Source organism: Delphinus delphis, chromosome X (genome assembly GCF_949987515.2).
Source record: "Delphinus delphis chromosome X, mDelDel1.2, whole genome shotgun sequence".
NCBI lineage: Eukaryota > Metazoa > Chordata > Mammalia > Artiodactyla > Delphinidae > Delphinus > Delphinus delphis.
In genome coordinates, this window is record NC_082704.1 from 121,792,374 (window position 1) to 121,817,656 (window position 25,283).

General features: G+C 48.1%; 1 protein-coding gene across 2 annotated transcripts in view; it reads left to right on the forward strand.

The window, feature by feature from the left end:
- The window catches only part of PUDP (pseudouridine 5'-phosphatase), a 126,662-nt gene that overhangs the window by 15,893 nt on the left and 85,486 nt on the right, over positions 1-25,283 (forward strand). For both annotated transcript variants that reach the window (XM_060001756.1, XM_060001755.1), the window contains exon 2: positions 17,316-17,534. In XM_060001756.1, coding sequence (XP_059857739.1) covers positions 17,316-17,534 — 219 coding nt within the window. The remainder of the gene's footprint in view (positions 1-17,315; positions 17,535-25,283) is intronic.

Here is a 25,283-nt window from a genome sequence, read left to right on the forward strand (position 1 = left end):
CTCATGTCTACTGTCAGTCTTTTCCTGCATTTTTGCTTTTCCAAATCCACTTTTGTGGCAGCCTCCGTGTTCTTTCTCAGCCATCTTAGATCTCTAGGGTGAAGTTAGATGGAAACTTTTTATGCATTCTTGGAGGACACGTTCTGGTTTGCATTTATTCAAAAGGCATGAGAACTAGGGATTTAGCATTAATCCATAAAGCCTGAGGCGTGGGGAAACTAACCCTCAAGAGGGTTTAGCTCTCTAGAAGATGGGAAAGGCACATCCATCTAGAACCCTATGATTGTATGTTTATTTATCTTTTAAAATTTGAAAAGAATTTAAGTTATTCACTAAGAGGAAGTCCTCATATGTCAGTATGACATGGATTAAAAAAGCCCAGTGGTTAATAAGATTTATACGTGTGTGATTATGATGTAGCAGTCACAAAGGCCGAGGCCATGGTGTTCTTACTACCTGGTGGGTGACCTCCACACACAGTGGAAGCTGTCACACACGATAGTTCTACAAACTCTCTGCAGCTGTCCTCGACCTTCCGTGGTTAAGGCACCTGTGAATGAGACGTTAAGAAAGGTCTCTTCTTGTGCTTGGTCTTTTTGAGAGTCATTGTACACAAACCCAATGAGAAAAAAAGAAAAATAGATGGCGGGGAAAGTTTCTTATTGTGTTAGTTTTCTATTGCTGCCTTAACGCTACCACAAACCGAGTGGCTTAAGACAACACAAGTGTATTATGAGGTCAGAAGCCCCACCTCAGTCTCAGGAGCTAATCACATCAAGGACTGGTTCCTTCAGGAGTCTTCAGGAGAGAATCTGTTATTTGCCTTTTTCAGCTGTAGAGGCCGCCTGCATTCCTTGGTTCATGGTCCACTTTCTCACGTTCAGACCCACCAGTGCTTCACCTCTCTGACTGTTCGTTTTTAACACAGACATTTACAGCCATCAGCTTCCCTCCCAGCACTGCTTTTGTTATATCCCATACCGTTTGGTGTGTTATGTTTGCATTTTCCTTCATCCCATACCGTTTGGTGTGTTATGTTTGCATTTTCCTTCATCCCATAATTCCCTTGTAATTTTTCCTTTTCGCCACTGACTGTTTAGGTGTGTGTGGTTTAACTTCCACATATTTGGGAATTTTGCAAATTTCCTTCTGTTACTGATTTCTCATTTCACTCTGTCAATGATCAGGGGAATACTTGGTATGATTCTGATCCTTTGTGAATTTATTGAGACTTGTTTTATGGCGTAGCTTATCATCTTTCCTGGAGAATTCTCCTTGTGAACTTGAGAAGAATGAATATTTTGTCATGGTTGGGTGGAGTGTTCCATACTATCATAAGCTCCAGTCAGTTTATGGTATTTACATAGTTAAGTGTTTTAAATCGGATCTTATATTCCTTGTTAATTTTCAGTCTAATTGTTCTCTCCATTATTAAAAGTGTGGCATCAAAGTCTCCAGCTACTGTTGTTGAATCATCCCTTTCTCCCCTCAGTTTTGTCAGTTTTTGTTTTATGTATTTGGGGCTTTGTCGTTAGGTTCATATATGTTTATAGTTGTTGCATCTTCTTGATGGAATGACCCCTTTATCCTTATAAAATGTTTCTATTAATTTTTTTGTTTGTTTCTAATAGAAATGTTTGCCTTAAGTCTCCTTTGTCTCATGTGGTCAGTCTGGATCTCTTGGTTACCGTGTGCATTGGATATCTTTTCCATCCTCCTACTTTCAACCTTTTTGCACCTTTCAATGTAAAGTGTGTCTTGTAGACAGCATATAGTTGGATCATGTGGTTTTTCTTTTTCTAATACATTCTGCCAATCTTGACCTTTTAATTTACTTTTAACCTTTTACATATAGTGCCATTATTGATAAGAGAGGATTTATGTATGGCGTTATGTTATTTGTTTTCTCTCTGTCTTTTTTTTTGGTCAGACGCCATCAATCTGCATTTATTAGCAGGCATTCTACTGTAAGGAAGACTTTCCTCTGTCTGCATTTATTTTTTTATTGAAGTGTCAGTATTAGTTTACTTACAGTATTATGTTAGTTTCAGGCGTACAACATCATGATTTGATAATTTTATAGATTACACTCTGTGTAAAGTTATAAAATATTAACAGTATTCCCTGTGCTGTACTTTACATCCTTGTAACATTTATTTTATAGCTAGTAGTTGGTACCTCTCAATCCCCTTCACCTATCTCCACTGTGGTACTATTAGTTCTCTGTAACTGTGAGCCTGTTTCTGTTTTGCTTCGTTTCAGTTAATTTGTTTATTTACATATTTTATTTATTTGGATGCATTGGGTCTTCATTGCTGCGAGTGCGGGCTAGTCTTCGTTGCAGTGCGCGGGCTTCTCATTGCGGTGGCTTCTCTTGTTGTGGGGCATGGGCTCTAGGCATGCGAGCTTCAGTAGTTGTGGCGTGCGGGCTCAGTAGTTGTGGCTCGTGGGCTCTAGAGCACAGGCTCAGTAGATGTGGTGCAGGGGCTTCGTTGCTCCACGGCATGTGGGATCTTCCTGGACCAGGGCTTGAACCCGTCTCCCTTACATTGGCAGGTGGATTCTTAACCACTGCGCCACCAGGGAAGTCCCAAGTTTCTGTGTTATATTAGTTTGAAATTTTGCCATTTGCAACAACATGGATAGACCTAGAGGGTAAATCAGAGAAAGACAAATAATGTAGGTTTTCACTTATATGTGGAATCAAAAAAATAAAACGAACAAATCCATGTCTTTTTCTTTTGTTCCTCTATTCCTTCATCACTGCCTTCCTTCTCTTATGTTAACCAGATAGATTTTCTAGTGTACATTTTAAATTCTCTTGTCTTATCTTTTTTTTTTTAGTTATTTTCTTAGTGGTTGCTCTGAGTATTTACAGTTAACAACTTACACCCATCTGGTTTGCGTTAATACCAGCTTAATTTAAATAGTATACAAAAACATTGGTCCTATGGATCTCCTTTCCCATCCTCCTTTGTGCTGTTACTGCTGTAAAGATTGCATCTTCATACGTTATGTACCCATCAACAGAGATTTATAATTATTGCTTTATGCAGTTATCTTTTAGATCAGATAGGAAAAAACGATTCACAAGCAAAAAACACATTTATCTTGTCTTTTATGTCCCCCAAGGGCAGAATCACCCCTGATTGTAAACCATCACTTCAAGGAATTAAAGAAAAAAAAAGGGTTATAGCATCCCTATCCTTCATCTCATTTTAAAGTAACTTAGCATAATTTTAGCATAATTTAGTAAGATTGCCAGGGAAATTCTTGAATCGGTCATTGGGTAGTGAATCAAGAAACACTCGTGTGTAAAACGTACTGCATTTTTAAGTGTTTCCAAATCTTGCTTGATGATACTTTGCAAAACAAAAAGTAAAAAGTTATTATAGTTCCTGGGATGCATGCCACCTTCAAGTTAGAACTTTTCTAGGTTTGGTAAGTTGTATTCAAATATGGAAAATAAAGTTGATTGAGAAGGGAAATAGACACAAAATCATAACCTGACTCTAGTAATAGTTTCAGTTTGACCTTAGGAGAAGTCTTTTTGGAGAAAGTCATTGAGCATTGCCTATACCCGGATTCACTATTGCAATTTTGCGTGGGCTCCACAGCAAGGGCGGTTACGTACTCTGAATACGCTGTCTTACATTGTACCTTCTGAATATACTTTAGTGTGTAAGTTGGTGGTCAGAATCCAAACCTGAGCCCGCCATGGGGGCCCAGTCTTTCCCAGGCATCCCAAGTGTAAGGGAGGCACAGCCCTGGAGCCCTACACCCTCACGTTCAGCCATGCTCAGGCCGGTGTGGCCCCGCACAGAATCTGTAGCAGGATGACGCATGCTGATGGAGCCGTGATTCAGAAACAGGGCCTGATAAATGTGCTGTCCCATGCAGTGCTTGCTGACTCTTTACAGGAAACAGGAAGGCAGTCTTTAGTCAGCCTCTGCACCTTCTGAGATTCTGCTTGGAAACATCCGCGTAGGAAACGTGAGAAAGGAAGGAAGGATACAGGAGAGGAGAGGGAGAGGTCATCACCATCCGTGCTGAGAAAAAACTAACTGGAAAAGCCGTTTCTGCACATGTGGTCACATATATAGCGTAGTGATTCACTCAGTGTCTATATGGGTTCTTTCCTCATTTTAGGTATATCAGCTTTCTGCGCCAGTGAATGTAAAAACAGTATCTTGTTTGGTTGTTTTAATTTTTATTGGGGTATAGTTGATTTACAGTGTTCTTAGTTTCTGCTGTACAGTAAAGTGAATCAGTTATACATACACATATATCCACCCTTTTTTAGATTCTTCTCCCATGTAGGTCATTACAGAGTACTGAGTAGAGTTCCCTGTGCGGTACAGTAGGTCCTTGTTGGTTATCTATTTTTTAAGTAGTGTGTATGTGTTAATCCGAAGCTCCTAATTTGTCCCTCCCCCCCTTCCCCCCTGGTAACCATAAGTTTGTAAAAACAGTATCTTAATCCCAGTATCTGCAGGATTTAAGACTCAGTCTTCTTTGGAGAGCTCAGCTGGAAGACCTTGTGGCTCTCCCGAATTTGTGAATCCACACCAGGGCCTCTTTATCCTCCCTGCCATCGCACAGCTGCAGGAGGGGCCCCTGCACTGCGTGGCACATAGAGCGCCCTCAGAGGGAGCAGGCCCGTCGTTCTGTCAGCCACGTGGGCCTCCCCCAGCCCCAGCCCCTTCCACGTGCCTCTGCCCCGCCCCCAGCCGCCTCCCTGCAGGCCGTTCCCTCCGAGGAGCCTCGCTGTCCTGTCCATGCACTGGGTGGGCATCCCCTTGGGGGCCAGGGCACCTGCTCTACTCTGAAATCGCCCCTTCGAGCCCACTGCCCCATAATGAGAAGCAGCAGAGGAGCGTGGCCTGCAGGCCTGACTCCTGAAACTCCCTGGAGCAAGTTGTGCCATCCCATGCTGCTGCTCCCCGTGGCCTGCGTCCAGGGACAGAGGGGACCGGGGACACGAAAGGCACGGCATGTCCTCCCGAAGACCAGGCCCAGCCGGGGGCCCCTTCTCCTGTTGCTATTGCTTCCGTTATGGACCGTCCCCTCTCCCCGGATGTCCTCACATGCACCCTCTGCAGACAGACCCTCCCGGAAAAGCCCCGCCTTACCTGCCCTTCTCCGTCTCCCGCTGCATCTCATGGGAACACCCTTGACGGAGCACATAACTCCGCTCTGGACAGTTTACATCTGATGGCACCTTTCATCCCCCCCCCCACAGCCTTGGGTGACAGGGAAACTGAGTTTCCAGTGCGCTTGTCCCTTTGACAAGGGGACACCTTCAGGAAGCAGCAAGGCCAGCACGCGAATCCTGGTTGTCCCCACTCACGGCACCTCCTCCGTGGGCAGAGAGCTTCCCGAGGCTTCCAGGGTCCCCAGGACGCTGTGCTTGGCAAGACAGCATCTCACTCCGGGGAGGACACAGTCCCCTCCACTCTGCCCTCAGCCCAGCCTCCACTCCTGTAACTGAGGCAAGCTCTCCCTCAGCCTCCAGATTCCAGGGCGAATTTTCAGTAGCCTGATGGGGGACCCCCACTGTCACGAGCCTGAGGGTAGCCCGCTTTCCCCTGGTCAAGCGACGGGCACGTGGAACTCACACGCCCACCTCCTGGATTTCCCTGCACAAAAAGACGTGTTGTGTGTGGTGTTCCGACTCAGCCTTGGTCTTGCGTTTCTCAAGCGGCTCTGCCTTCTACGAGTGAAAACAGCATCTTCCTTTTGCTTCTTCAGTTACAGATGCTGTTCGATTTTGCCGGACGCTGTTGCCTGTGTTTACTCTACCAGGTGGAAGAGCCCAGGGTTGCACTCATAGAAAATTTTGGTGTAAGGTGATAGGTTCTCTGCAGGAAAGGAACAGGCTGGTGTCCTGAGCCACAGGTCCCTGTAGGAATCAGTGACCTCATGGAACCCTCTGTGCCCACGTTTGGTCGATTCTGCTCCAAGTCTTAAGAGAAACCTTGGAGAGATCTTACCTTTGACAAGCCCTCAGCTGACAGCTTGCTCAGGGCAGGACTGGTAACCATTTCACTGAATCCCCTCACCTGAATAAGGTGTCTTCACGGTCAGCCAGTGCCCACAGAAGTGGTGCTGCCGTAAGCTTCTAGATTCGTCGTTTGCAACAGGAAGGCGGGAAACAGGGACACGTCCAAAACCCGGAGCTTAGGTTTGCAAAGTGAGGGTGTACAGGGTTATGGGGATGAAAATTTGTGAGCCAGATGTTGGCAGACACGAGCTCCTCCTAGGAGACACGGGTTTGCGTAGCGACTGAGAGCATGAGTCAGCACATGCGAAGAGGGTAGGCTGACTCCTTCTCTACCTCCTGTTTGGTCATGGACCATGTACCCCAAGCATCAGTCTGTCCATCTAGAAATTGGGGATGGCGTAATCCTGTACATATCAGGAGGGTTGTCATGGATCTCAGGGACACACAGATCCCATGGGGGGTGCCCAGTGATTGATGGTTGGCTATTACTAATTACTTTAGTAGCCGTAGTGATGATAGGAGGCACTGAGTGTCATCTCATTGCCAGGAATGCTAACGAAACTTCGGTCCGTGCTTCTCTCCCTCGAGCAGGCATCAGGCTGTTGTGGAGAGCTTGTGCAAACACACATTGCTGGCGCCCCAGGCTCTGTGGTTCTGGAGCGGTTCCGAGAATGCATTTCCCACCAGCTCCCACGTGAGGCCCGTGCCGCTGGTCAGGGTCCCACACCTGGCAGAACCGCGGCTGAAGTCAGAGTGCCCAGCACCCGTGAGTTGTAGGAGCATGTGCCAGGCCAAGTTAAAGTTCAGAGCTCCTGGGATTTTCGTACGCAGACCGTGGTTTCAGCCCTGGATGGGCCCTAGGTGAGCTCGCTGACCTGGAAGAAGTCATGGAAACTCAGTATGCCTTGTTTAAAAGCTTAAAAATAGAAGTTAAAAAAAAAAGTTTAAAAAGAACCTCATATTTTTAAGCTGTCCTGATAGCATTTCTGTATCAGTAACATACTGTTAAATATCACAAAATAATCAGTAAACTGTAAAGTGAATTCCATGGATGAGTTTGGGAGATTTTTAACTTGAAAAGCCCTTCATCATCACTACCAAATTCTACACTTACTTCCCTGAACTTCTCCCCATTTTAGAAGGTATGTCTCCTAATCTTGCAGTTTGTCAGGGCTCAGTAAACGTCCTCTGTGCTTCTTGCCCCCCTGCCTCCGACTTTGCCTGCCCTACTCTTCTGTTTCTTGGGGCCCGTTCTGTATCCCCACCACTGCCTCTGGCTCCAGGGCCGGCCGTCGCCAATGCCTCACCTTCCCTGTCACTTTCAGTGTCTCTGAGGGTGGGAGGAAGACCAGGGCCACAGGATGGGTGATCGAAAAGCAGAGACACTAACACACCATTGTAAAGTAATTATACCCCAATAAAGATGTTAAAAAAAAAAAAAAAAAAAAAAAAGAAAAGCAGAGACAGTGAACAAGGGAAAGCCTAGATGCAGGGGATACATCACCCGTTTCAGTGGTGGAATGGAAAAAGAAAACAACTTTGGGGAGCGAAGCGTAGCTGGGCATTTCTGTTACCTCGCCGCAGTCTGAGTAAAATATTGCAGAGAAGCTTGAGTTGTTGTTCTTTACCTTCTTTGTCTATGTTGTGCCTTTGCCGAAATACAAACAAGAACAAAAAACGAGGAGAGGAATTGTTTTTCCTGTGTTTTCCACGTGAAGTGCTTCACTGTGATTATGGGGGTGGGTAGGTGGAAGGCCGTTTGTCCACACCCCTTGACTAACTGGGGACACCTGGAGTTGACCTGGCAGGTGTGCAGGGGCATCTGGGATTTGCCTGGAAGACTCATCATTGTTCGTACTTGGCATCCGGGGCGCTGGAACTGGTAGCTGCTGCAGAGCTCACGTTTTTCTTGACTGCTCGTCGTGTGGGACAGTGCCCGCCTGTCCTTCTCCCGTCCTTCCGTGTGTGAAGGAGTCCTGCCATCACTCTGCCCCAGTCTGCTCCAGCTGCCCTAACAAAAGTACACAGACTGGGTGGCTTACACAGCGCACGTGTTTTTCTCACAGTTCTGGAGCTGGGGAAGTCCAAGACCAAGGTCAGGCGGATTTGGTGTCTGCGGAGAGTCCGATCTCTGTTCACAGTGCCTTCTGTGTCCTCACGTAACAGAAGGGGTTGGGGGGCTCTCTCTCTGGGTCTCTTTTAGGAGGGTCCTAATCCTATTCAGGAGGGCTCCTCCCTCATGACCTCACCACCTCCCAAAGGCCCCACCTCCTAGCAGCGTCCATCACAGGGGGAATTAGCATTTAACATAGGAATTCAGGGGACACGCACACTGTGTGTGAGCAGCTACCTCCCTTGCCTGTCGGTGCCCCTCGGCAGGCAGCATGATGAGCCTCTCGTCGGCCCTCTTAGGATGGTCTTCCCGGCCTGCATCCCTTGGGTAGAGTCAGGCCCTGACCTCCGACTGTGATGTCTGGCCTTTTCATTTACTTCAGTAGTAAGGAGTGAGGTAGGAGTCTTTCCAGTTTTATTTTTCAGAGGCCATTGTTCGCATCCATCAAGATGGTGTCTCCTCAGGGAAAGCTCATTTTATACCTTAAATCCTGAGAAAGTCTTGCTCTCTTCCTAGGCCAAAGATAGGGGACAACGCTGCTAAGTCTTCCCTCCTTGGGCACAGACGTCACGCTTTCTAAAAGACAGCCTTCCTTTTGGTTGACTGAGAGCCGTCTCACGCACCTTGTCCTTTGTCCCCACGTCCTCATACTGATAGGCTGACCCCAGGAGTGTCTCTGTGTTCAGGAACAGTCTGGCCGCCTGGAATTCCAGGTACGTCTTCATTTTCTTGTGCTGCAAACACTGGTTCTCCTTGTTCTGAGCAGACCTTGAGAAGTCTAGTCAGGACACTTTGATCACATTGGACTTCAGGGGTAGTTTACTCTGCACAGATGGATCAGTTTTAGCATGTAATTCCCGCGATACCGTGTGCACACTCAAGGTAAGGAATGTAAGGATACAGCTCACACGAGTATCTTTGTGGCCCTCCGCGATCCCTCTCTGTTCATGCCCCTGCCACGGTAACTGTCAGTCTCCTTCTGAAACTACAGATGAGTTTGCACTTCCTGGGATTTTATATGGAATCATACAGAATGTACTCCTTTTTTAATCTGGCTTCTTGCATTGAGCATCATGTTTTTGAACTCATTCATGGGATTACATGTTATTTTTTTTTTCCTTTTTATTGCTAGTGGTTGTATGATAGTTGTATACTTCGTAAGAAACTGCCAGACTGTTATCCAAAGTGGTTTTTATGTTGGGCTGTGTATTACTTTTATTGCTGCTGTAAAAAATTATCACAAACCCTGTGGCTTAAAACAACACAAAGTGACGTATCTTTTAGCTCTGGAGGCCAGAAATCCACAAGCAGTCTTGAACAGGGGAGAATCTAGGCGTTGACAGGGCTGCATTCCTTCTGGGCTAAAATCTAGGTGTTGACAGGGCTGCATTCCTTCTGGAGGCTCTAGAGGAGTGTTTTCTTGTCTTTGCAGCTTCTGCAGGTCACCCACCTTCCTATTCTTGTGACCCTGCATTGCCTGACCTCTGCTTCTGCCCTCAACATCTCCTCTGACTCTGACCCTCCTGCCTGCCTCTCGGAAGGATCCTTGTGATCCTGGAGAGTCATCTCCCCACTTCAGGACTCTTGCTTAAACACACCTGCGAGGTCCATTTTGCCATGAAGCCTACTCAGAGTTTCTGGAGATCAGGGCATGTGCATCTTTGCGGGGCTGCTATTCTTTCTACTGCAGGTTGTTTGTGTCACCACTAAGCTGTAAAGTGCGGCTCCTTATAGATTCTGCATGTAAGTTGTGTGTGTGTGTGTGTATTTTCTCTCACTTTGTGGCCTGCCTTTTCTTCCTGGGGTCCTTTAATTTTGACGAAAGCCCCTTTATCCATGTGTTCTTCTAGGGTTCTTACTGTGTGTTCTGTGTATGAAGCCTTCGTAGAACCCATGGTTCCAAAGATGGTCTCCTGTATTTTTTTCCAGAAGTTTTATAGCTTTGGTTTTACATTTAGGTTTATGAGTCTAAGGGTCAGTGTTCATTTTTTTTCCTCCAGTACAGATATGTTTCCATAGAGATAACATATGATCCAGCAACATTTTTTGAATGATTTTAATTAATCATTTTTTTAAATGATTTCCTTAAACTTTATTATGGATTACCAGAAAAAAAAAATTCTTGACTAATACCCATACCTCTTAAAGGGAATAGTTGACACCACCAGTGAATCATGCTGAATACTAATCAAGATTTTTACTTTACAAGTGATCACCCAGTTAAATTATTATTACCGATCTTCATTTTAAGGAGTTATTATTTCTTCTTTACAGTTGAAAACTGATAGCTTCCAGCTACAGGAAACAGTACATCGGACCCTTAAATACTTTTCCTCTAAACCTGCTAGAGCAAGCAGGCTGCTAATTTGAAGCACATATTACCAGGACTGGTAATTTCATGCTTGTTAATTACTGGTTTCGGTCTTGTACATTCCTAAACACGAGGCCCTGTTCCCTCTTACATGCAAGCTCATTTGTAAAGGTTAAACCGCACAGACTAGGAAAGCCTCTCCTGTGTGTATAAACAACACGCAGTGTTGGTGGCCCCTGGAGAGCGCACCCAAGTGCCCTCAGCGCCTGGAGACTTGCAGTGTTTGCTGGAGGCGGCATCTGTGTTCTCCTCGTCCTGTTTTCTTTCTCCTCCCCAGAATGCCAGGCCTCTGCGTTCGGTGTCTAACATAGCCTCTGCCTGGCATCCGTTTTCAGGTCTGAGAGGACATTCCTGGACGTCCAGGTCCTTGCGGTTAGCAGAGGGCCACATATCAGTAGTTCTGAGCTGAGAGAAATACTCTGATTTACATACTGCCTTTTCTCTACCACTCTTTCTGCAAAGCTTCCCTTTACCTTTGCAGGTATTTGGCTGTTCCTTTTTTTTTTTTCCCCCAAGCAAACTTTAATAAGCTTTTCAGTCTCAATCACTGAGTTCTGTATTTAACTTGGCAAGGATGCTTCTGTCTCACTTAACCACGTTTTTTCAGTGCCTCTCACAGAGAATGTGCCCGATGCACCTGTGTGAAGAGGAATGCTTCACTCAGGGGAGAGGTGAACGGAGCTAGGGAGGGAGTGGGGTCCTACCTCCAGCCTGGAACATGCTGAGGGTGGGTTTGTGGAGGGTCAGGTGGCCAGGAGGAGACATAGGGCCATCCATGCAGGGCCCGTGGGTCCAGAGTGTGGCCCAGGGTCTTTGACCGGCTCAGTGCCTGTCTCCCCTAATGGGACTGGAATGTTTGGGGCATCTCGCACAGTCTCCATAGCTGCTCTGCTCACCCGGTGGCTTTCCACAGTGGCGTCCTGTCCTGGAGACGGAGCCGTCTGCCCCCTGCGGGTGGGACCCTTGTCCTTCTCGGGCCGGCGCAGCCTGCTGGGTGGCTGTCTTGACTCGGAGGACAGTGGCCTCTGGACCTTGGACTCCCAAGAGTGAGAAAGCAAGCAGCTGGCAGACGCCTTACGCTCGAGAGACGGGACGTGCCAGCTGTGCACCGACTCACAGCCTCCCGAGCGTCCGGACCACGGACCCTGCAGCGATCAGTGCTCTGTGCCTGCAGCTTCCCACGTGGGATGGGCCAGGGAAAGCCGGATAGATACGCCCCCAAACCAGCCATGCCGCATGCCCCGCTTATGGTAGCCACCTCCTGGGTCCCCGCCCTGCAGCCTCCACCAGGCGGTCCCTGCAGCCGGCTCCCTTCCCGGGAGGGCTGTCCACTACCCTGCCGGCCTTTCTGCCGCTGCTCAGCCAAGCGCTGGCCGAGTCCTCCCGCGGACAGCTAGGCGTAGGCGCCTCCGCTAGCGCTCACCACCGGCGGGTCCTTCTTGGCTCCCGGAAGGGCCTTTTGTCCCGTAGGGCCTCCTGCCTCAGGCTGTGCCCCTTCCAGCCCCTCTCAGAACCTGGTACGTCCACACCTTCTTCTGCCTTCCTCCAGATCCACCGGTGCCCTTCTGCCGCACCTGGGGTGACCGGCACTTTTAGCAGGTACCTTCTTCCGCCTTGGCCTTGCTCGTCACAGCGGCCGGTGAGGCTGGTAGACGCCCTGGCCAGCTGGCCCGGCAGGGGTACGGCAGAGGCAACTCGGAACCAAGTGTGGCGCCGATAGAGGCTCTGGGCTTCGTGCCGTGTGCTGGGAGCATGGAGAACAGCAGCAGACAGCTGTTGCAGAAACACTTTTCGCCATGAGTGTGCTAGAAATTATTAAGCAAGCTGGGGAGCCCTGAGAAGTCAAGAAGAGCCCTGGGCAACCCCTGACAGCAGAGCCCGCCGGGTCGGATGGCTCGTCTCCTGTCTTCCTGAGAAGCACGAGCCACGTCTGCAGGCTCTCGTCATCTAGAGCCTAGGCCGTAGGATGGCTGTGCCGCTTGACCGAAGAGTCCGTTTTTGGGAACGGACGCTTATTTTCCAGTGAGGTCCTTCATCACTGGAGGAAATCAAGGACCCCCTGCTAGAAAGCGCAGAGAGCAAGTGTGTCAGTCTCAGTAGTTGTTCTCAAACCGAGGGCCCCGGCAACAGCTGTTGCTTCCTGTTCTGTGGTCCCAGGGCTAGACATCCTTCTTCTTCTCGATTTCCACTTGGGAGAGAGATGAACAGGTTCGCTAATCCTTTCAGTATAGTATGTTCCATCAAGTTGTCTGTAGTTTACTGCAAGCTACATGTTTCTTCAAAAGAAAAAAAAAGTTTAAGTATGCATGGGATGCAATACAGAGGAAAGTGTAAATAGATTATTTTTTCTTTAATTTCTGCTAATAGATCTATGCGTGTAATCGTTAAAATCAAGCTTTTCTTGGTTAAACTTGATCTGGTTTTAAAATCGCTGACTGCAGAGCACAGGGCTTTGGTAAAAACAGGTCAGGTCAGTGGTTCTCCCCTGTGTTAGGCACGCACACCCTGGTTTCCTGCTGGTGGGAGGGGGGGTTGATAAAACACACAGCAGATCTGGGGTCACAGCGCTGGGCCTCACCCAGTTTCTCCTCAGTAGGTCTGGGCTGAGGCCCAAGCATTCCTGACTCTCCTGGTCCAGGGACCACACTTTGAGGACCAGTGGATTAGGGAAACGAGTGGTAGGTGAACAAAAGAAGTGCATGTTTTCAAGGAGTGTATTCAGTGATTGATTACCTACTGTGTACTAACTACCACGGTGGCTTAGAAGAGTGGCACCACCACTTTGATCAGAATGTCCCGTGCGCTGCCTTTTTATCGTTAAAGCCGTTTCACGTGTAAACTATGTAGCTCTCACCACACTGAAGAAGACTGCTCCATTTCTGGGTGAGAGGAAGCATGGAGCCGGCTACATCAGTCTGCTTCCCCTTCTACAACTCCCTGTTTGCCAGACTGTGACAGTTTGATTTTAGCCCGAGATGGGCCCTTCTGCCTTTCCACGTGGAAAGGTATCTTGTATCGTTAAGGAACTATCTGTAGCACAAAACAGTGTCTTTAGGTCACCTTCGCCCTCCTTTTTTCTTTTTTTAGTAATTGGAAAGTAAGACTATTCTCAAGATATATTAAGTTCTGAGAAGCATTATCTCACTTTGTTCAGGGTGTACAGGATATGGAAGGTGTAAGTTGACTGGAGAGCGGTAATCAATGTGGGTCCACAGTCCGTTTCCAAAACCGGAGGAGCCAGTTGTATTTCGATTTTTAAATTATTATTTTAAAGTGGAATGCATTGATTCCATGATATGTACGCTCTGTGGGGGGCGCCGGCGGTGGCCTGGGGCAGCATCCGTAATCCAAAGCCTGTTGGTGTTTATACAGGGAAGCGCAAGAAGGTTCACGCTAAGTGTCCCAAATGTTAAACATTAAAACTGACTCTGTTTTTGCTGCTAAATGAGAACTTTTCCGTTTCCGGAAGTTTATGGATCATGGGGCTGGGGACACGGCGTCAGTGTGCCTGTCCTAGGCTGGGCGGTCAGTTAACAAGTATTTGTGAAGCTAGGGAATGTGTAACACTGTGGGAGGGAATCCCAAATGGCTACCACTTCCTTTTAAAGTAAAGCACCCGGAACGAGGCCCTGTGACTTGTCAGATGCAGCAGCCCTTGCCGTTTCGGGAGCTGTGGTGTGCAGGCAGGGAAAGCAGAGCTCGTCGTCTCCTCTGAGCTCACAGATGCTCCCTGACCGCCTTCCGCGGAGCCGCTGCAGGGCACGTGTGCCCCAGACGGCCCTAGAGGCGGGGAGGCAGGGCCGGGCGCCGTGCTCACAGCTGCGCGCCGGTTACCCGCTCAGCTGACGCAGGCGCCTAGCAGGTGTGTGCCCATGGGAAGACCCCCCCAGGGTGCAGACGGGTAAGCTAAGGCCCAGTGGGGTGCCGAGCACATGTCCTGAGTTCCCAGCGGCTGGCCAGCTGCGGGGCAGGGCCTCCAACCCAGGCCAGCCGGGCTTCCGAGCGCAGGGCCGGCTCCCAGCCCAGAGTCCTCCGGCACGCCTGGGCCTGCAGGCGGCCGCTGCTCCCCACGGTGCCCCCAGCAGAAGCCGCAGGTCACCGAGGCGAAGCAGCTCCTCCTGGGACGTCCAGCCAGAGCGTGGCCAGGCTGGGGATTCGCTGCTCCTCTCGGATCAGGACGCCCTTGCTTTGTGTCCGTGTGGTACAGAAGTGGAGATGGGGTGGGCAGAGAAACCAAGCCAGCTCTTACCCTGCATGCTTCTTACTCTCGGGTTGATTGAGGGGTTTTGCTATTAGATAATGCAGATCATGCCTTTAGAACTGGGTTAGGTGCAGCTTCGTGCAAGAGAGAAGTGGGGAAATACGCTCACCCCTTCCGTCTTCGTAAGCTGAAACACAAACGGATACCGTCCTCAGAGTCTGGGGTGGACTCAGCCAGCATTTAAATACGTTCTCGATGATAAAAGCTGTTGCTAAGCGTAGTACAACGACAGAAGCTCAGCCTCAGACGAAACAGAGAGGCCTTCCAGGTGTGGTGATGCCTTTTATAGTAACAGTTCAGTGACCCTAAACGTCAGTGCCTTCTGTTTTCCCACCTGGGGACCCAGCCCGCAGCTCGGATGAAAATACCAACCTCTGGGCTGAGTCTGTCCGCTCACCTCCGTCACTGCCCCCCGCCCAATCCGATGCCCTCGTGTCACTGCCTGCCTGATCCCTTCATCTGTACCTGCTGGGACTGCTGCCTGGATCCTATCCCCCCCACCGCCCAGGGCTGAGGTTCTCGTGTACCTGCAGTATGTTCCTAACACACCTGAGTAAGGGAGCAGCTTGTGTGCACGTAGCCTGTGGAAAACCACGTGAGCTTCCTGTGAAAAATAACCCAGAAGCACGGCGCAGAGCACAGCTACTTTATGCGGCTTCATTTTAGTTTAGCTTCTGGAGAACCTTTTCCTTTCAAAACGCTGTCCCTTTCATTGATCGTACGCTGTCGTCAGCGGGCGTCTTCATTGCCGGGTCTGAGGAGCTTGGCGATGCATTCAGATCCTCGCTTATTCCGCCGAGGGTTTGGGGGGATTTTATCTGAATTGTGAAGAAAAGTGGCTGTCGGCACAGTCTCCTACAGATTTATAATCCCACCGTTCTGTGCCTTTTAGATTAAAAGCTTCAGCTTTAAATAAACGCTGCTTGAAGCGTTTTTAAAGAATACAGCTGTTTTCTGTCTTCAGAATTAGTCCTTTTTCATGCTCCTTTCTCCTTCCCCGTCCACTTGCTTCCGCACGAGTCCCTCATGTTAAGTCCCCACCCGGCCTCTGCTGCTTTTCCTGGCACTCCCTAGCCTTCGCAAACCCATCAGTGGTTTCTCACTCGCTGGGTGCCGGCAATGTCTTTTTGTCAGTCTTTCTCTCTCTCTCAACCGCTAGAAGAAAAGTGCTCACGTGTAGAGGGTAAAATGTACAGCATCCCTGCCAGTGCATCCATCCCCCCCCACCCCCCGACCCCGAGAGCCCTCCCTCTGTGTCCGCTCACAGGCGAGAAGGATGTAAAAGAGCGTGTGCGACAGGCAGCCCTCCTCAGCGTCCGGCGGAGGGTGCACCAGCCCTTCCCTCTTTGCTGGGACTTCTTCAGGGAGATTAAGTGCAGCGTGGTTCTAGAAAAACTAGAACCACTCAGGTTATTATGCAGATGCTGGCTGCTTCTACCAAGGATCCCGGGAAGACTTTTCCTCAAGTCCCACCTTCTTTTGTACCAAAAAAAGAAAAGGAAACAAAAGCTGGAATATATTACCCAGCCCAGGGGTCATGCCCAAGCATGGTCTGGCGAGTATGTCTGAGGGTGGATATCTGAGATCTTTTTGTTGTGTGTCTTATACCGTCCCCCCAGAATCCAGCCCGTGGTAGAACGGTGAGGACCCGAAGAGTTAAAGCGCTGAGCCTACTTGATACGCAGCTGTAGATGATTTTGCCTTGCAAAGCAGAGGAGAAAGAAAAGCTCTTTCTGTTGCTGGTCATCGTCAAGGCTGAAGCATGCCACCATGGGGCTGAGGGTCCAGGGCTTTTCCGGGGAAGCAGCCTACAGGGAGGCCCTAGCACGACACATTTAGCGGGTGGGGAGGGGAAGGGCAGGTCAGCTGCCGGGAGAAGCAGCCACGGGGTGGGTGGCGGCCTCCTGGGAATGATCCCTTCACCACAGAGCGACAGCATCCAGGTACGTTGCAGGAAACGCTGCCGCTGTTGCAAGAAGGCTTGGTGGACGAAGCCCCCCGCCCCCCATGCCTGATGACACAAGTGCCGTGAGGGATCTGGTCCCGTGAGAGGAAACGAGAAGCACAGGAGTTGTGTGTTCCTACTCAGAGCTGCGCACAAGTTTCTGTCCTCGTGTAGGCACTTCACTGCTCCGCCCGCGGCCAGGCGCTCCTGCCGGGTGGGAGTAGTTCCTCGGGGCACATCCCTAACAGCAGAGGGCTCGCACACAGACCCTTGCGTGCTGCCGTCACGGTGCACGCTTGGGAGGACCAGCTCAGGGCGTCAAGCGCGTGCTCAGGCCCAGATGCGTGCGTGCGCGTAGACAAGGCAGTTTCACCGTACTAGAGACTTTCTTTCTGGGCCAGCCTGTAATGTTCCCGAGCAGCAGAGAGCAGGCTGCCCAGGGCATCGTCTGGTCCCCATGGCCTGAGAACGTCTCGCTCACGTCCATAGGTCTCCCCGAGAGAGCTTTCTACCCTGAACTTGACCTGCACTGTGAACACACGTGCTTCTCTGATGTAGACTTGGCATTACCACCGCGTGCACCCTAAAAGCCTCTGTGTCTTCGTCTCACTGTGTCTGCAGATACCGAACGGCTGTACTCAGTGGTGTTTGAGGCAGTCTGCGGTCGCTATGGGAAGAAATACAGCTGGGATGTGAAGTCCCTTGTTATGGGTAAGACGGCGTTGGAGGCGGCCCAGATCATCGTAGACACCCTGCAGCTCCCGACGTCCAAGGAGGAGCTGGTGGAAGCCAGCCAGGCGAAGCTGAAGGAGGTGTTCCCCACCGCCGCGCTCATGCCAGGTGCCGCCCTCTGCCATCGTGTCTCTCGCCTTAGTAGTGACTCTCACAGACTCATGCGGGGCATGCTAGGGTTGTCCTTTGGTCTTGATGACTTCTTGGAAAATTCTCTTCCTTGTGAGGCTCAGAGGGGCTCGAGAGAGAGTTTGGTGGATGCTGTTGTGTGCTGCGATTCAATCTTGTCTTTTTAAAGGCTTCTTAAAAGAATATGCGTTCCTTTCACTGACTCCTGAGGTCCAAAAACATTTGCATTGTGTTTGCATGGGTATTATGTAAAGATTACATTCCTGACAGAAGGCTTTTTCTTTTCACAATCAGGTAACACCGACTAAGGTTTCAGCAGCTATGCAAACTTTAACATGTTGATGATAAGCAAGCACCTAAATCTCCCCAAAGAAGTTTAATTTTTTTTTTTTAAGTTAAAGGCATAATTCTGTTCTGACATGTCTGTTTGTATGGCCTTTATCGCTCTCTTTACTTGTTTTCCTTTGAAAGGGAAGATGATTTTTCTCCCTTGGAGCATGTTAACTGAAGGTTGATCACAACGGAATTGCCTGCTGGTTCTTACTACAAGTGAGAAGGTCAAGAATGTTCTAGATTATAGGGACAAAAAATGCTTAAAAATGAAGTATTATTTTAAGATTTTTCTAGGAGAAAAGGTGAAAACTCAGTCTTTAGAATTCCTGGTGCTAAGGGAGAAAAAGTTTACAGTTATAGCAGAAATTTTGGATTCAAAATTGTATTCATATGAGTCATCATTTTTGAAACGTGTGTTGTTATCTATATTTGTACACATATCCAGAGGGGTAGATTGAGTATTCCCGGGAACCAGAGAATTTTCTGTCAAAGGGCCCTGCTAATACCGCTGCCTGTGTCACACAGAAACCATGTGGACTGTTCTTGGATTACACACACACACACTCCTTACGCACGGGTACAAGCACCGCGATTCACACTCCCTTCATCAGCTGCCTCTGGGCTGTTTGCACACCCAGTAATCCTGACAAACTTTAGTGATGGAAACACATCCGCATGTCACAAGAAACAGCTTAAAATTTACCATCTTATCCATGTTTAGTGTACAGTTCGGTAGTGTTAAGAATGTTGAAGTTGTTGTGTAACCATCACCACTCCATCTCTCAAACTTTTTACATTGCAAAGCTGAAACTCTGTCCCCATTAAACCCTAACTCCCATTCCTCCCCCTCTCCGGCCCCCGGCGCCCACCCTTCTTCTTTCTGTCTCTGTGAATTTGAACTGCTCTAGGTGCCTCATACAGTATTTGTCCTTTTGTGACTAGCTTTTTAAATTTAGCATAATGTCCTCAAGGTTCATCCATGTTGTAGCATGTGATTTTCTCCCTTTGAAGACTGAATCATATTCCACTGTACGGACCACATTTTGTTTATCTCTTCATCTGTCTATAGATAACTCTGTTGCTTCCACCTCTTGGCTGCTGTGAAAACCACTGCTGTGAGCATGTATATACAAATATTTCTTCAAGACCTTGCTTTCCTTTCTTTTGGGTATGGTCGCAGAAGTGCGATTATTGGATTATAAGGTAATTCTGTTTTTAGTCTTTTGAAGCTCCACCATAACTGTCTTCTATACTGGCTGTACCATTTTATTCTTCCTCCAACGGCCCACAAGGGTTCCAGTTTCTCCACATTTTCACCAACACTTGTCATTTTTTGTCTTTTTGATAGTAGCTGTCCTATTGTGTGTGTAGTGATTCTCTCTTGATTTTGCCTTTCTTTAATGATTAATGACGCGGAGCATTGTTCCATATGTTGTTAGCCGTTTGCATGTCTTCTTTGGAGAAATGTCTATTCAAGTCCTTTGCCCATTTTTTTTTTTTTTTTTTTTTTTGTGGTACGCGAGACTCTCACTGTTGTGGCCTCCCCCATTGTGGAGCACAGGCTCCGGACTTGCAGGCTCAGCCGGCCATGGCTCATGGGCCCAGCCGCTCCGCGGCATGTGGGATCCTCCCGGACCGGGGCACGAACCCGTGTCCCCTGCATTGGCAGGCAGACTCCCAACCAACTGCGCCACCAGGGAAGCCCCCTTTGCCCATTTTTTAATAGAGTTATTTGTTTTTTTCTTGTTGAGTTCTAGGAATTCTTCATAAATTCTGGATATAAACCACTTATCAGATACATGATTTGCAAATATTTTCTCCCATTTCATAGGTTGCCTTTTCAATCTGTTGACTGTGTCCTTTGATACACAGAACTTTTTAAGGTTGATGTACTCCCATTTGGCTGTTTCTGCTCTTGCCTGTGCCTTTAGTGTCATATCGAAGATACTAAAAAAATCCTGTGTAGGGCTTCCCTGATGGTGCAGTGGTTGAGAGTCTGCCTCCCGATCCAGGGGACGCACGTTCGTGCCCCGGTCCGGGAGGATCCCACATGCTGCGGAGCGGCTGGGCCCGTGAGCCATGGCCGCTGAGCCTGCGCATCCGGAGCCTGTGCTCCGCTACGGGAGAGGCCACAACAGTGAGAGGCCTGCATACTGAAAAAAAAAAAAAAATCCTGTGTCATAATGCTTTTTCCCCATGTTTTCTTTCAGGAATTTTATAGTTTTAGCTCTTACCTTTAGGTTTTTTATCCATTTTGAGTTAATTTTTGTGTATGCTATAAAGTAAGAGTTCAGCTTTGTTCCTTGCACGTGGATATCCACTTTCCCCAACACAAGTTTGTTGAAGAGACTGTCTTTTCCCCATTTTTGAGTGGTCTTGGTAGTCTTGTTGAAGCTCATTTGGCCGTATGTGTGAGGAGTTCTTTCTGGGCTCTCTATTCTATCCCATTGGTCTATATGTCTGTGTTTGTGCTAGCACCACACTGTTTTGATTACTGTACCTTTGTAATGTGTTGTGAAATCAGGTAGTGTGAGATTGTCCAACTTTGTTCTTGTTTTCCAAGATTGTTACGGCACTTCAGGTTCCATTGAGGGTCCATATAAATGTTAGGATGGATTTCTGTATTTCTACAAAAATTGCTTTTGGAGTTTTGATATGGATGGCTCTGAATCTGTAGATCGCTTTGGGAAGTATGGACATTATAACAGTATCAAATCTTCCAGTCCATGAACATGGGATGTCTTTCCATTTATGTGTGTCTTCTTTATTTGTGTCTTATTTATTTGTTTCTTCCAGCAGTGTTTTGTTGTTTCAGTGTACAAGTCTTTCACCTTCTTGGTTAACTTTTATTTCCCTTTGATGCTATTGTAAATGGAAGGTTTAAATTTTCTTTTCAGGCTGTTCATTGTTAGTGTATAGAAATGCAGCTGACTTTTGCATGTTGATTTTTGTATCCTGCAATGTTGCTGAATTTGTTCATTAGTTCTAACAGTTTTGTGTGTGTGTGTGGAATCTTTCCTACGTATAAGAGCATGTCATGTGTGAACAGGTAACTTCACTTCTTCCTTTCCAACGTGGATGCCTTTTGTTTCTTGCCTGATTTCCTCTGGCTAGGACTTGCAGTGCTGTGTTGAATAAAAGTGACAAGAGAAAGCATGTTTTTCATGTTCCTGATCCCAGAGGAAAAGCTTTCAGCCTTTTCACATCGAGTAATGACGTTGCTGTGAGCTTTTCATATATGGCCTTTATTATGTTGAGGTAGTTTTCTTTTATTCTTAGTTTAAGTGTTTATATCATGAAAGGGTGCTGAGTTTTGTCAAATGCTCTCTCTGCATCAGTTGAGATGACCATGTGGTTTTTGTCCTTCATTTTGTTAATATGGTACGTCACATTGATTTCCGTATGTTGAATCATCCTTGTGTTCCCCCTTGGTCATCATGTATAATCCTTTTAATGTGCTATTTAAATAAGTTTGCTAGTATTTTGCTGAGTATATTTGTATCAATTTCTTATAGTTTCTTTGTTTGGCTTTGGTACTAAGGTAATGCTGGCCTCATAGAATGAGCTTGGGAGTATATCGTCTTCTTTAATTGTGGAGAAGAGTTTGAGGAGTATTGGTATTAATTCTTTAAAATTTGGTAGAATTCTCCAGTGAATCCATTTAGTCCTTTTTTCTTTGTTGGGGGGTTTCTCATTACTGAATTAATCTCCTTAATAAGTAGAGGTTTGAAGAGACTTTCTCTTTCTTTTTGCTTTGATTTTGATAGGTTGTATATCTTTATTTCTTCTAGGTTATCCAGTGTTTGCATACAATTTTTCGTATTATTCTCCTTTAATCCTTTTTATTTTTGTGGCATTGGTTTTAATGTCCCATCTTTCATTTCTGATTGTAGTTATGAGTCCTGTTTTTTTTTTTTTTCTTGGTTAACCCAGCTAAGGATTTGTCTACACAGTTCATATTTGACCTGGAGTCTCTTTCATGGTTTAACATACAAAGCGCCTGTGATGTTTTAGAAATGTAAATACCCTTTTTCTTCCTCATCCACCCAAGCCTTTCAGGTGGTTTTCCTTCTAGAGTTTTTGTCCTATATTCTCAGATTTACTTGAGATATGTTATACTACAATTCCAAGAAAATATTATGTCTCATTCAGCTAGTCTGGTTGTTTGGCTGGATTGCCAACAAGTCTATATTATGAAATCTGCTTGGTGATCCAGTCATTGTAGTGTCCTCATTTGTCTCTCCCAGTGACTAGGTATGAGTTAAGTAGGGTGCTAATCGTACGTAGCAACAGAAGAGAACTGAATCCAGACACCTCCACCGTAGAAGTGAGGCAGGAACTGGTTCTTCAAAGACAGTTTAGTCCTACAGAACTCACTAACCCCATTCATTGTGATGACTCTTCTTTCTGTGCTACTCCTTCACCTCTTCTAGACAAGAGGGGTAGAGGACCTCTTTATTTACTGATTGATCAAGGTCATGAATCTGGCTTTTTAGCCTAAGAATTTTTGTGTATACTTAAACTTTTACTAGCCTCACAGCTGAGAGTGAGGACTTACCAGTGCTTCTAAAGTGTCTCCTTGAAAACATGAGGTCGTTCGCACCCACGTAACTGGGAGGTGAGCTAAGCATGAGAAGATGACAAGAGTATAAAGAAAAGCCCAAGAATGCACCAGACAGGAGACATGTAAAATCGTGCTGGGGTGCTCGGTTAGACCAGGGACGGAGGTCAGAAGGTGCCACTGGACGTTCTGAGTGGGTTAGGATGACAAGCAGTATTTGGTAATTATACGCACCCCCAAAGGGGAAGAAGAACAGGAGGAAAAAGGCAGGATGGGCTGTGGAGCCGAAGGAAGGGCCGTGTGGAAACCTAAGGAAGCACGTTTCCTTAGAGCTTCTGTTCTGTAACATGTTAGTCACAAAAACAGTAAGGACAGAGATCAAGTTGTCTACCCAAAAAGACGTGCTTTGCCCCCTAGTTTACACCCCTACTGCATTCCTCCCATCCCCTCTTTTATCTGAGCCAAACCTGAATTCCACCGGAAAGGTGACCTCCTGGGGAGACCAGGGTGTGGTGACTATAACTAGAAAAAGTCACCACTGCCCTCTTTCTAGGTCTAGGTTTTCATCTTGTTCACTTACCGCTTTGTTACCATCACGCAGCTGTGGATGATAGCATAACCCTTGACTTTCATTTCTTTTCTTTCTGAAGGTATTTTCTGGTGGGGCATTTTAGGTTGTGGAAGGCATCTTGAGCTCATTAGAAAAGAAGTCTCTCTGTAGGGACGGTCTGTTATGAATTCAATATCCTTCATTTTGAGAAAGAAACTCTCAGTTCAGGGTGAGAGCTGTGGCCCCAGCAGGTACTTAGCAAGGAAGGCATGGCAGTTTGCCAGGGGTAGCAGGCCCTGATTATGATGCAGGCATGTCTGCCTGGGCCAGTTACCAGGGGAAGCAGGCCCTGATTATGATGTAGGTGTGCCCTCCTTGGGCCAGGCACCAGGCAATTAGCCCCTGATAGTGACGCGGGTGTGTCCTTGCCTGGGTCCAGCCACTTGGAGGGTAGGGCTGGCCGGTGGGGCTTGAAGGCCAGGCACAAATGACTTGATTACCTTCCTATCAGCAGCCTAATGACGGAATGCTGTGGATGCCTCTCCTTGAGGTGGGTCATGAATGATCTGGGAGGGAGATACTTTTGACCAGTGTGTTCTGTAGGCATTTACCACATGCCTTACTGATGACATATAGGGTGAAGGTCAGAGAAAGGTCTAATTATTTTCTGGGAAGAGACATCTTCTGAATCGTGGCACAACTTTTTTTTTTTTTTTTTTTTTGCGGTACGCGGGCCTCTCACTGTTGTGGCCTCTCCCGTTGCGGAGCACAGGCTCCGGACGCGCAGGCTCAGCGGCCATGGCTCACGGGCCCAGCCGCTCCGCGGCATGTGGGATCTTCCCAGACCGGGGCACGAACCCGTGTCCCCTGCATCGGCAGGCGGACTCTCAACCACTGCGCCACCAGGGAAGCCCCAGTGGCACAACTTTTTGATAAGAAGTATTGAAGTGTATGTGGCCTAACGTAAGAAAAACTTTTGCCATGGGACGTAAGGAAACGTTTTTAACAGGGTCCCCATGAAGGATGCTGGTACCTCCGTTGTGTTTTGAAGCACATTTCTTCAGTCATGGATTCTTTGAGATGGATGAAATGATGTATTTTGGCATAATTCAGCGAGAGTAACTGGTGTAGAAGGCCATAAAGTCGGTGCCTCTTCTGGTGTGAAACCCCCCGGAAGGTTCTCCTGTTGGCCTGGCTCTCTACTTTTCCTGCTCGTTTTCACGGGCTGGGATGGGGGGATTTCCCAAGGAAGAGCCCAGGGCGTGGCATCTGGGCCAGTGGACAGGAGGGGGACAAGGCCGAGCCCAGGAGCGATGGCCCATGCGCTGCCCGTCACACGGGCCCCTCGGAGGTGCCAGCCCCCCCCCCACCACACCGCGCTCCCTAGGGTTTTTCTCTCCCCTCCTGCTCTGGAGGTCACCCAGCAGAAGAGCAGAAGTGCACGCTGATTCCCGGCCCCCTGGGCAGCCGAGGCTGTGGTGCCCAGGCCTCTGCGGCTTGGGGACGGCCGGTCCCCGCTCCCCCATCAGCGGAGCCTCCCTGTGCTCTGCAGCCCAGGTCACCTCGGGAAACCAGGAACTCGGCCGTGTCCACCGTGGAGTGCGGCCCCCCGACATAAGCTGGAGAGCGGCACACGTGGGGACTCCCTGGGCAGGAGGGTGGGCCTTGCCGGGGCACAGCAGGTACCTGTGCTCTTCTCCCGGAGCGCCCCTGATGACCACAGCCCGGCCGCAGAGTGGACACCGCTCTCCGTGGTGTGGGCCCCAGTCCCACTTCTACCCAAGCCCGTTTCTTCTTTGCCAGCCTGCTTTGGCCTGGGTAATTATGTGTCTCCACCCCCACACCCCCCTCCTTTTGCTTCTCTCTTCTACTTTATTCTTCGTGTGTCTTATGCCCTTAGTCCCCCATGGCTATTAGCAGACATTGTCGGCTCCTGCCGCCCCACTCTCTGAACACACGGTCCACCGTCCTGGCAAGAAGGCACTCATTTCCTTAGGGTCATCCTGTAATTTTCCTCTTCCTTTACTCAGTCCTTAAGGGCATCTGGGGCTGGGTGGCTGCTCATGGGCACATTAAAGAAAGGTGTGTATAATCAGCTTAGGATACATGCATATCCATTTAAGTGGAAATCTACAGTAACATATAGTTTTACATCAGAAAGAGAAATTCAGAAAAGAGTGGTGGAAGGGGAGTGGAGGAAAATAAAGCAGAATATTCTCGGGGCAGTGGCAGCTTTGTGCTGGGGATGGGGGCTTGAACTTTGGGGAAACTGCGGAGAGCAGGT